Source organism: Perognathus longimembris, chromosome 17, assembly GCF_023159225.1.
Source record: "Perognathus longimembris pacificus isolate PPM17 chromosome 17, ASM2315922v1, whole genome shotgun sequence".
In the NCBI taxonomy this organism is placed as follows: Eukaryota; Metazoa; Chordata; class Mammalia; order Rodentia; family Heteromyidae; genus Perognathus; species Perognathus longimembris.
Window position 1 is genome coordinate 19,787,164 of NC_063177.1, and position 10,888 is coordinate 19,798,051.

The 10,888-nt window shown below is 49.5% G+C and overlaps 1 protein-coding gene across 1 annotated transcript; it reads left to right on the plus strand.

Moving 5' to 3' along the window:
- The first annotated feature begins 320 nt into the window (after positions 1-320).
- Positions 321-10,609, plus strand: Slc46a1 (solute carrier family 46 member 1). Its single transcript, XM_048366035.1, has 5 exons — positions 321-592; positions 3,953-4,805; positions 8,339-8,422; positions 9,780-9,936; positions 10,310-10,609. Exons 1-5 carry the CDS (start codon positions 362-364, stop codon positions 10,365-10,367), a joined length of 1,383 nt encoding a protein of 460 aa, XP_048221992.1. The 5' UTR covers positions 321-361; the 3' UTR covers positions 10,368-10,609.
- Positions 10,610-10,888: the final 279 nt, after the last annotated feature.

Here is a 10,888-nt window from a genome sequence, read left to right on the forward strand (position 1 = left end):
TATGGGGAGATTGACAGTTCAACACTGTGTCCAGCACACAGTAAGTGCTCAATAAACGTTAATTATTGATGCTTTTGTTATGACTGTTCCTAGGCCGGGGAGGGATCCGTGTGCTGCGCACAGGTGCGGTCACCCTGCGGAATCAGGGCAATGGGCCCCGAACCCGGCACACCCAGCGCAGAGAGCAGGCGGGGCTGGAGTCTGGGGGCTGAGGCGTCACGCCCCGCCCCTCCAGACTTTAAGAAGCGCGGCGCGAGCCAGCGCAGGCGCAGACAGCCGCGGGTCCCGGAGCCAGGCGTCACGCGCACGTATCCTCGCAGCTGGCCAGGTTCCCGCCGCGACCCCTCGCGTGCGCCTGCGCATGGAGGGCCGCGCCAGCCCCCAAGGCGAGCCCCGGCCCTGCCGCGCGCTCTGCCGCGCGCTCTGCCGCGGCCCCGTGGAGCCCGTGGTCTTCCTGGCCAACTTCGCGCTGGTCCTGCAGGGCCCTCTCACCACGCAGTACCTGTGGCACCGATTCAGCACCGACCTGGGCTACAATGGCACCCGCGACCGGGGAGGCTGTGGCAACCACAGCGCCAACCCCGCCATGCAGGTAGCGAGGCACCCCGTTCCCTCACGAGGCCCCCCCACCCCCCGCCCCCCCCGCCCCCCCCGCCCCCCCCCGGCGCTCAGGGCAGGAGCTGGGGGCGGAGCTTGGGGAGCCGAGAGGCGGGGCCAGAGCAAACGTGGCAGGGTGGGGGGGGGGGGTTGGGGGGACTTCCGGGGAACTGGGCTGTCCATCAAAGCCTAGCCTGGAGAAGAAGCATCTGCAATCCCAGCTACTCATGAGGCTGAAGATCTGAGGATCATGGTTCGAAGCCATCCTTGGGGCAGGAAAGGCCCCAAGACTCTGATCTCCAATTAACTATCCAAGAGAGCAAGAAGTGGAGCTGTGGCTCAAGTGCTAAAGGGCTAGCCTTGTGCTTGGAAGCTCAGAGAAAGAAAGCTCCCAGGTCCTCAGTTCAAGCCCAGGACCAGCACAAAAATAAAGTAAGGATAAAAAAAAAAAAAAAAAAAAACCACTTTAGGGCTGGGGATATGGCCTAGTGGCAAGAGTGCTTGCCTCGTACACATGATGAGGCCCTGGGTTCAATTCCCCAGCACCATATATACAGAAAAGGCCAGAAGTGGCACTGTGGCTCAAGTGGCAGAGTGCTAGCCTTGAGCAAAAAGAAGCCAGGGACAGTGCCCAGGCCCTGAGTCCAAGCCCCAGGACTGGCAAAAAAAAAAAAAAAACACCAAAGAAACACTTTATCATTATTATCTTAGTTGTACAAAAGGAGTTGCCATTTGGGGCTATTTATTATTTATTTATTTTGCCAGTCCTAGAGCTTGAACTCAGGGCCTGAGCACTGCCCCTGGCTTCCTTTTGTTCAAGGCTAGCACTCTACCACTTGAGCCACAGTGCCACTTATGGCTTTTTCTGGTTATGTGGTGTTGAGGAATCGATTATTTATTTTAATTTATTTATTTATTTGCTAGAGCTTGAACACAGGGCCTGGGCTCTGTCCCTGAGCATTTTTCCACTCCTAACCTAACTAGCACTTTGCTAATTGAGCCACAGCTCCACTTTTGGCTTTTTGATGGTTAATTGGATATTAAGAGTCTCATGAGGGCTGGGGATATGGCCTAGTGGCAAGAGCGCTTGCCTCATATACATGAAGCCCTGGGTTCGATTTCCCAGCACCACATATACAGAAAATGGCCAGAAGTGGCGCTGTGGCTCAAGTGGCAGAGTGCTAGCCTTGAGCAAGAAGAAGCCAGGGACAGTGCTCAGGCACTGAGTCCAAGGCCCAGGACTGGCAAAAAAAAAAAAAAAAAAAAAAAAAAAAGAGTCTCATGAAATCTTCTACCTAGGCTGGCTTTGAACCGTGATCATCAGAGCTCAGCCTCCTGAGTGGCTAGAATTACAGGCATGAGGCACCACTGCCCCTACTCAATGCTTTTAAGAGTTGTCTGAAGGCCGGGAATATGGCCTAGTGGCAAGAGTGCTTGCCTCCTACACATGAAGCTCTCGGTTCAATTCCCCAGCACCACATATATGGAAAACGGCCAGAAGTGGCGCTGTGGCTCAGGTGGCAGAGTGCTAGCCTTGAGCGGGAAGAAGCCAGGGACAGTGCTCAGGCCCTGAGTCCATGGCCCAGGACTGGCCAAAACAAAAACTGGCCAAGATCAACTCAAAATGGATCAAGGACCTCAATATCAGACCTGAATCCTTGAAACTACTGAAAGACAGAATAGGAAAGACGCTAGAACTTATAGGCACAGGAAGGAACTTCCTGAATAGAGTCCCAGGGGCACAACAAATAGGGGAAAGACTCGACAAATAGGACTACTACAAATTAAAAAGTTTCTGCACAGCTAAGGTCATAGCCACCAAAATAGAAAGACAGCCAAGGATATGGGAAAGGATATTTACCAGCACAGCAACAGACAAAGGCCTGATATCGGTCATCTACAGAGAACTCAAAAAACTAAGCCCCTCCAAGCCCAATAAACCTATTAGGAAATGGGCAAAAGAGCTAAAGAGAGGGCTGGGGATATGGCCTAGTGGCAAGAGTGCCTGCCTCATATACATGAGGCCCTGGGTTCGATTCCCCAGCACCACATATACAGAAAATGGCCAGAGGGGGCGCTGTGGCTCAAGTGGCAGAGTGCTAGCCTTGAGCAAAATAAGAAGCCAGGGACAGTGCTCAGGCCCTGAGTCCAAGCCCCAGGACTGGCCAAAAAAACAAAACAAAACAAAAAGAGCTAAAGAGAGACTTCACAAGAGAAGATATAAAAATGGCAAAGAAACACATGAGGAAATGCTCAACATCCCTGCTAGTAAAGGAAATGCAAATAAAAACAACCCTGAGATACCACCTCACCCCAGTTAGAATGGCCTATACTCTGAACTCAGGAAACAACAAATGCTGGAGGGGCTGTGGGGAAAGAGGAACCCTTCTCCATTGTTGGTGGGAGTGCAAATTAGTACAACCACTTTGGAGAACAGTATGGAGGTTTCTCAAAAAGCTCAATATAGGGCTGGGGATATAGCCTAGTGGCAAGAGTGCCTGCCTCAGATACACGAGGCCCTAGGTTCGATTCCCCAGCACCACATATACAGAAAACGGCCAGAAGCGGCGCTGTGGCTCAAGTGGCAGAGTGCTAGCCTTGAGCGGGAAGAAGCCAGGGACAGTGCTCAGGCCCTGAGTCCAAGGCCCAGGACTGGCCAAAAAAAAAAAAAAAAAAAGCAGCTCAATATAGACCTACCCTATGACCCAGCCATACCACTCCTAGGCATCTATCCTAAACAGCAAAACCCAAGATATCAAAAAGACATTTGTACTTCCATGTTTATCGCGGCACAATTCACAATAGCCAAAATATGGAAACAACCCAGATGCCCCTCCACAGACGAATGGATCCAAAAAATATGGTACTTATACACAATGGAATACTACATAGCGATTAGGAATGGTGAAATATTGGTATTCGCAGGGAAATGGTCAGAACTCGAACAAATAATGTTGAGTGAGACAAGCCTAGAACACAGAAAACAAAGGGGCATGATCTCCCTGATATATGACTGTTAACAAAGGGAGACGGAGAGACAGTAGAGACCAAGTCTGTGAATACTGTATATGTTCTTGATACATTGTATATTGCATATTTGTCTACCTGACCTAGACAAAGGATAGGTGTAAGATATCATAAGAAATGTACACACTACCCTACTATGTAACTACACCCTTTTTGCACAACACCTTGTAAAAAAATTTATGTTCAATTAATAAAAAAAAAAAAGTTGTCTGAAGATTCTCTAAGGTTTACAGCTCAAAGAAAGTCCTCCACTCTATGCAAGGTAGCCATGTGTGGAAGACAGGCAACACAAGTGAGGAACTGCTCTCTGGTCTTTGTCTCCCTACAGGAAGTAGAGACCCTTACCTCCCACTGGACCCTCTACATGAACCTGGGTGGCTTCCTGGTGGGAATTTTCTGGTCTACCCTGCTGGGAGCCTGGAGTGACCGCGTGGGCCGCCGCCCACTACTGGTGCTGGCCTCACTAGGCCTTCTGCTCCAGGCCGTGGTGTCAATCTTCATTGTCCAGCTGGAGCTCCACGTTGGCTTCTTTGTGCTGGGCCGCATCCTTTGTGCCTTCTTTGGTGATTTTAATGGTCTGCTAGCTGCTAGCTTTGCCTCCGTGGCCGATGTCAGCTCCAGCCACAGCCGCACTTTCCGGATGGCCTTGCTGGAAGCCTGCATTGGTGTGGCTGGGATGCTGGCGAGCCTTCTCGGGGGCCACTGGCTTCGGGCCCAAGGTTATGCCAACCCCTTCTGGCTGGCCTTGGCCTTGTTGATTGTCATGACTCTCTACGCAGCATTCTGCTTTGGTGAGACCGTGAAGGAACCAAAGTCCACCCAGCTCTTCACTCTCCATCATCACCGATCCATTTTCCAGCTCTACGTGGCGCCAGCTCCAGAAAAGTCCCGGAAGCATATAGCCCTGTACTCTCTAGCCATCTTCTTGGTTATTACTGTGCACTTTGGGGCCCAGGACATCCTGACCCTCTATGAGCTGAGCTCACCCCTCTGCTGGGACTCGAAGCTGATTGGCTATGGTTCTGCAGCTCAGCACCTTCCCTATCTCACCAGCGTGCTCTGCCTGAGGCTAATGCAGTTCTGCCTGGCGGACGTGTGGGTAGCTGAGATCGGCTTGGTCTTCAACATCTTGGGCATGGTGGTCTTTGCGTTTGCAACCATTACACCCCTCATGTTTACAGGTAAAGTGTGTGGATGGAGGGACAGCTAGAACCAGAGGCATGAGGTGAAAATGGCAGGTGAGGATGTCAGTTACTCGTTGTCCTCAGTGTGGTTCAAGCCTGTGCCTATGCATGCATAGTTATGCCCCGAGCCTGCACCAAAGGAAAACAGGAAACCTTAGAAAAATAGCATATTTGATATACAGAAAAAGCAGAGCTTCAAGGGTCAAAGTAATTAATGCAGGTTTAACTATAAATATTAGCAATTCACAAAGACAAGTAGGGCTCATACACTAATTGCTTTACCCCTTGGCCTCACACAACTCGTTCACAGTGTTCTTAAGCAAAGTCCAAGCCATTAATGAATGTCTCAGGCCTCAGGCCTCTGATAGGAATTATAGGACCTCTTCCAAGTATCTTGGTCAGCTTTTAAAAAAATTTTCTGTGTGTATGTGTGCCCATGTGCATGTGTGCCAGTTCTGGGGCTTGAACTCAGGGCTTGTGCATTCTCTGAGATTTTTTTTTCTCTGCTCAAGGATTGTACTGTACCACTTGAGTCACACAGCTCCACTTCTGGCTCTTTGGTGGTTAATTGGAGATAAGAGTCTCACAGACTTTCCTGCCCAGGCTGACTTCAAACTTGGATCCTCAGATCTTAGCCTCCTGAGTATCTAGGATTACAGGCATGAGCCACTAGCACTGAGCTTGTTTCTATTATTACTTTTGTTGTTGGATTCAGGGCCCTGTACTTGTTAGGCAGGTACTCTACCACTTAAGCTCCACCTCAGCCCTTTTTGTGTTGTACTTTTTGGAATAAAGTCTCCAGTTTCTGCCTGGAGGAACTAGATGACCATTCTATTTAGGCTTCCTGTGTAGTTGGGATGGCAGGTGTGTGCCACTGTGCTCAAGCATTGTACTTCCTCTTGAAGCTTGGGTGACAGGTAGATACCACCACAGGCACATACCACCACACCTACTCTTTGTATTGTATTGAGAGGGAGTCTCATGAACTTTTTATACCTAGGCTGGAATTGAGCCATGATATCCCTTGATCTCTCTCTGTCTCCCGAGTAGCTAGGATTATAGGCTTAACCCATGATGTCCAACTTTTTATTTTTCATAGCCAGTCTCTCAAGCCACACATCTGAAATTCTTGCTTGCCTAGTTTTTCTCACTTCCTGTTCTTCCTCTTCTCCTCCCTACCCCCTTTCTCTTCTCCTTTTTATTTATTTTTATTTTTATGTTTTGGTTGGAAGGGGAAGCTGGATAGGGATTGAAGAAGCTAACTTTTTTTTAAGGAGCAGATTTATTTTGGTAGTACCTTAACATGTATGTTCAGAGTCAGCTGTTCAGTAGTCACAGATTTGATGTGACAGTTGCTTGTCAGACAGAAAAGCTCAAGGGACCAGGTATTGGAGATTGAACTCTGGGTCTTGTGAGCACTAGGCAGGTACTCTTCCACTTGGATCATGCATCCAGGCCCCTTTTGTGTTGGTTATTTTCAAGGTAGTCTTCCTTTATGCCATGGCCAACTCGGGCTATTGATCCTCCTATTTGTGCTTCCCTTTGTCTCTGGAGATGACAGGCATATGCCACTGTACCCATCCCTTGGTTGAGATGTAGTCTTGAGAATGTATTTTTGCCTGGGCCAGGAGGACTAGGTACCTTTGATTATGCATGAAGCCCTTGCGGTGCTGAAATGATAAAGACACTGCCGTTGCTCTAGGAAATCTCAGCAGAATTGTATTTGGGGGGTGGGGTGGATCCTGTTTCCTGTTAAGGAATTGGAAGGTGGTGTGTGTGTGTGTGTGTGTGTGTGTGTGTGTGTGTGTGTGTGTGTGTGTGTGTGTGTGTGTGTGTTGCCAGTCCTAGAGCTAGAACTCAGGGCCTGGGTGCTGTTTCTGAGCTTCTGGGCTTTTTTACTCAAGACTAGCCCTCTACCACTTGAGCCACAACTCCACTTACAGGGTTGTTGTTTGTTGTTTTTTTTGGGGGGGAGAGGGAAGGGTTATTTAAATTAGAGATGAGAGTCTCATGGACTGTACTTCCCGGGCTATCTGTGAACTGCAGTCCTCAGATCTCAGCCTCCTGAGTAGCTAGGATTATCGGAGTGAGTTTTATCTAGGAGGCAATAGTCATACGAGGGATAGGAATCGTTACTGAGAAACAGTGTTATCCTGAATGCAAAAGGAAACTGTCCTTACGGTGACATGCTCTCTCTAGACGTTACCTCTGCATCACCCGTATTTGTTTCAGATTACCACAGAAGTATATTCTCTTAACAGTTCTGGAGGCCCAAACTCCAAGATCACTAGACTGAAATCAAGGTGCTGCAAGGCCAGGCTGCAGGAGAAAAGCCGTTTCTCACCTCCTCAGCTCCCCATGGCTGCCCTCATCCCTTGGCTTGTGGTCACATCCACCAGTCTGAAGCTCTCTGGTCACAGTACCTGTTCTTCCCCTTTGTGCCTTCTCCATTGCGTCTGTGTCAGATCTCTTGGCTACCTTTGATGGGGTCTGTGTAATTTGCATTTAGGGCCTAGCCTCACAGTCCAGGGCAATCTTGCCCTCTCACGATCCTTCCCTTAATCAAATACGTGCAGACCCATTTTCCAAATGAGATATTGTTTACAGATTCCAGGATCTGATGTACCTGACAAGGATGGGAGGGTATTGCATTGTTCAGCCTCCTGCTAGGCACAGCCATTCCATGACAGTGGAGCTGTTGTCCTCCTTTCCCAGACTGGAAGGTGGCCTCAGAGAGGTCAATAATCTAGGTCACACAAAGTAAACAGTACCTGGGATTGAACAAGCCCATGCTTGTGTTCTATGCCCTACCATCTCTCCACTAGGTGCTAAGTGGGTGAATGATGCCTGCTGTGGCCACTAGAGCTATTTTGGCAAGAAAGCATTATGCTCAGGGCTGGGAATTAAGTTCAGTGGCTTAGTGGTAGGATGCTTGCCTAGTGTGCATGAAGCCCTGGGTTCAATTCCTCAATACCATATAAACAGAAAAGGCTGCAAGTGGTGCTGTGGTTCAAGTGGTAGAGTGCTAGCCTTGAGCAAAAGAAGCTCAGGGACAGTACCCAGGCCCTGAGTTCAAGCCCCAGGACTGGCAAAAAAAAAAAAAAAGTCATTATGCTCATCTGTGAAAGGCAAGCAGATAAGTGAGCCTAGAGAAGGGTGGCCTGGGAGCTGGGGATATGGCCTAGTGGCAAGAGAGCTTGCCTCATATACATGAGGCACTGAGTTCGATTCCCCAGCACCACATATACAGAAAACGGCGAGAAGTGGCGCTGTGGCTTGAGTGGGAAGAAGCCAGGGACAGTGCTCAGGCCCTGAGTCCAAGGCCCAGGACTGGCAAAAAAAAAAAAAAAAAGAAGGGTGGCATGCCTCTGTTCCTGCCAAGCATGGATGGTCTCCCTACCCTCACTATCCAGGAAGTTCTTTCTAGGTCTAACTTAAGTCCCACATGTGGTCTGTATAGGAGCCCTGCTGCCTCTCCCTGGGTGCCTCACCCCTCAGAGCCACTTTCCTGATTGTTTCTTTTTCCACAGGGTATGGCTTGCTCTTCTTGTCACTAGTCACCACACCTGTCATCCGGGCTAAACTGTCCAAGTTGGTGGGCAATTCGGAACAGGGTAAGAGTCGGGGTCTGTCTCCAGCTGGTTGCTCATGCCCAGTGGTGCACTTGGGCCATCCTGAGAGGGAAGAGCCTGTTCTCTTCTCTCCCATGCCAGAGGGGTTAAGACCTACACAGATGCCCTTCTGTCACATGGCCCAGGGCTGGCAGAAGACTGACTGCTCTGGACTTTGACTCTGCAGAGTCTAGGTTACAGTCAGTAGAGCATGATCATGTTCTTTCTGGGAAACCCAGAAATGCCATAAAGTAGCAAAAGACTTAGTCCCTACACCTCAGCTTTTCAGCCTGTGAAGGGGCTGTAGTGATCCTAGGTTCTCTGCTTCCCTGGAGTCATAGTGTTCCAGCCCAGAGGAGACAGGCAGCCTTGCAAGACAGGTTTTATTATCCCTAATGGACAGATGAAGAAACAAAGGCCCAGGGGCCACCTTGACTCCCCCAAGGCTACTGAGTAAAGGGTAGAACCAGGATGCAAATACAGATCTGTTTTTAAGAGATGTGCATCTCAGGAGCTGGGTTTCAGTCCTGGACTTTGGTTTCCTCATCTGTGATATGAGTGTTTGCTCTTGGTGACAACTATAGGCCCTTGCAGTTTAATCTCAGTGTCTGTTGGGTTGTTGCTCATTTTGCAAGTTGCATTCTGCTGGCACCATTGTATGAAAACAGCTGCTCTGTACTCTGCACCCAGACTCCATCTGGAAACGTCTGTCCTAGAAGGACGATCTGCTGGTAACAGATCCTGGTGCAGCACACAGCCTACTCTGGGCCCAGGTATCCTGGAACCGTGGTGCTTCATTCATTTCCTTCATAAGCTTTTTCTTCCCTTCACTGTGCCCAGAGATGTCAAGCAGAATAGAAGTAAAGAACAGTCTTTACTTAGGTGGGCCCACACCTATAGTCCTAGCTACTCAGGAGGCTGAGATCTAAGGATCAAGGTTCAAAGTCAGCCTGGGTAGACAAAGCCAAGAGACTCTTCTTTCCAGTTAACCAGCACAAAGTCAGAAGTGAAGGTGTGGCTGTAATGATGAGTGCCAGCTGTGAGCATAAAAGCCAAGCCCGAGCCCAGAGCCTGGAGTTAAAGACCCTGTACTGGCATACACATACACAGAAAAGACATCCCATGTATTTTTGCTCGGAACTTAATAAATCATTTATTTAGTAGCCTCTCTGTGCCAGGAGTTTTCCATGCATGACTTTATTGAATCTTGACACACTGGGATTCACAGGTGAAGGAGATGAGATACAGAGAGGTTAAGTGCCTTGCCCCGGGTCACACAGATGTGAGGTGAGGTGGTGGGGCCAGGATCGACCCTGGGGCTTGCAAACTCTGGAACGTGTTTTCTATTTCTTCTTCACAGGTGCTCTCTTTTCTGCTGTGGCCTGTGTGAATAGTTTGGCCATGCTGACAGCCTCTGGCATCTTCAACTCGCTCTACCCAGCCACTCTGAACTTCATGAAGGGCTTCCCCTTCCTCCTGGGAGCTGGCCTTCTCTTCATTCCGGCCATTCTGATTGGGTAATGCCCAGCTCTGACCCTAAAGGTTTCCGCTCTCTCCTACTCTTCACGGGAAATGGTTCCTCCATCCCTCACACCCTTCTCCTGGGGGTGTCTCACCCCAGGCTGACTTTGCTGATCCTCCAGGAGGCCTTCCTCATATAAAGGAGGGATCCTTTTATCACTCGCGCTTGCCCTCTGTTCTGGATCCCCTCGGCCCGCTCTGTCCCCATGTTAAAGATAGGGTTATGGTGGCAGAACTATTCTAGTTTAGGGAGGGAGGGACTGAGGTGAGAAACACCTGGGCCAGCCCACCCATGTCAATCCTATGTCACTCCCCCAGACAGAGCACACTCCTCATACCAACTCTGAACTTCTCTCTGTTCTCTCACAGGATACTAGAAAGGACTTATCCTCACCTGGAATTCCAGCAGTTTCCTCAGAGCCCCTGATCTGCCTAGATAAAGGACAGAAGGCAAGAAGTGCAGAATGCACATGGATCGCCTGAAAATCTGCACAGCAGAGCTGGTGGCTTCCTGGGTGGGGGGCAGTGCTTACCTTGAACAATTTAAGTTAGGTCAGGGTACTACCTGGTCCATAACTGAGCCAGCCTCTGTCTAGGATCTGGAATCTTCTTCACCTGGACAGGCTCACTCCAGGGAGTTTACCCTCGATCCCATCACTTTAATTCCGCCAAAGGAAGGGGAGGTGATATTTCAGGGGCCAGGTGACGCATGGGAGCTAGCATCTCTCCCTCTGGCCTACACTGCACAACAAAGCCCATAGTACCAGGCTTCTGATGTGTACAACCACTACCAATCAGTTTCTACCCAACCCTGATCTCAGTAGTGCCAATTGGTATAATAAATCAGTTAAATCAAACTTAAAAGAACCCTCCAGGTCCAAAGCATTGGGCTTTGGGGCCCTTTGTCTTACTCTTGCTTACAATGGGTGGGATATCAGCAGCCAAGGA

Coding starts and splice junctions, on each gene's coding strand:
- Slc46a1 (XM_048366035.1), top strand. CDS start 362: ATGGAGGGCCGCGCCAGCCCCCAAGGCGAGCCCCGGCCCTGCCGCGCG. Junction 4,806..8,338: donor TACACCCCTCATGTTTACAG/GTAAAGTGTGTG, acceptor CTTTTTCCACAG/GGTATGGCTTGCTCTTCTTG. Junction 9,937..10,309: donor ATTCCGGCCATTCTGATTGG/GTAATGCCCAGC, acceptor GTTCTCTCACAG/GATACTAGAAAGGACTTATC.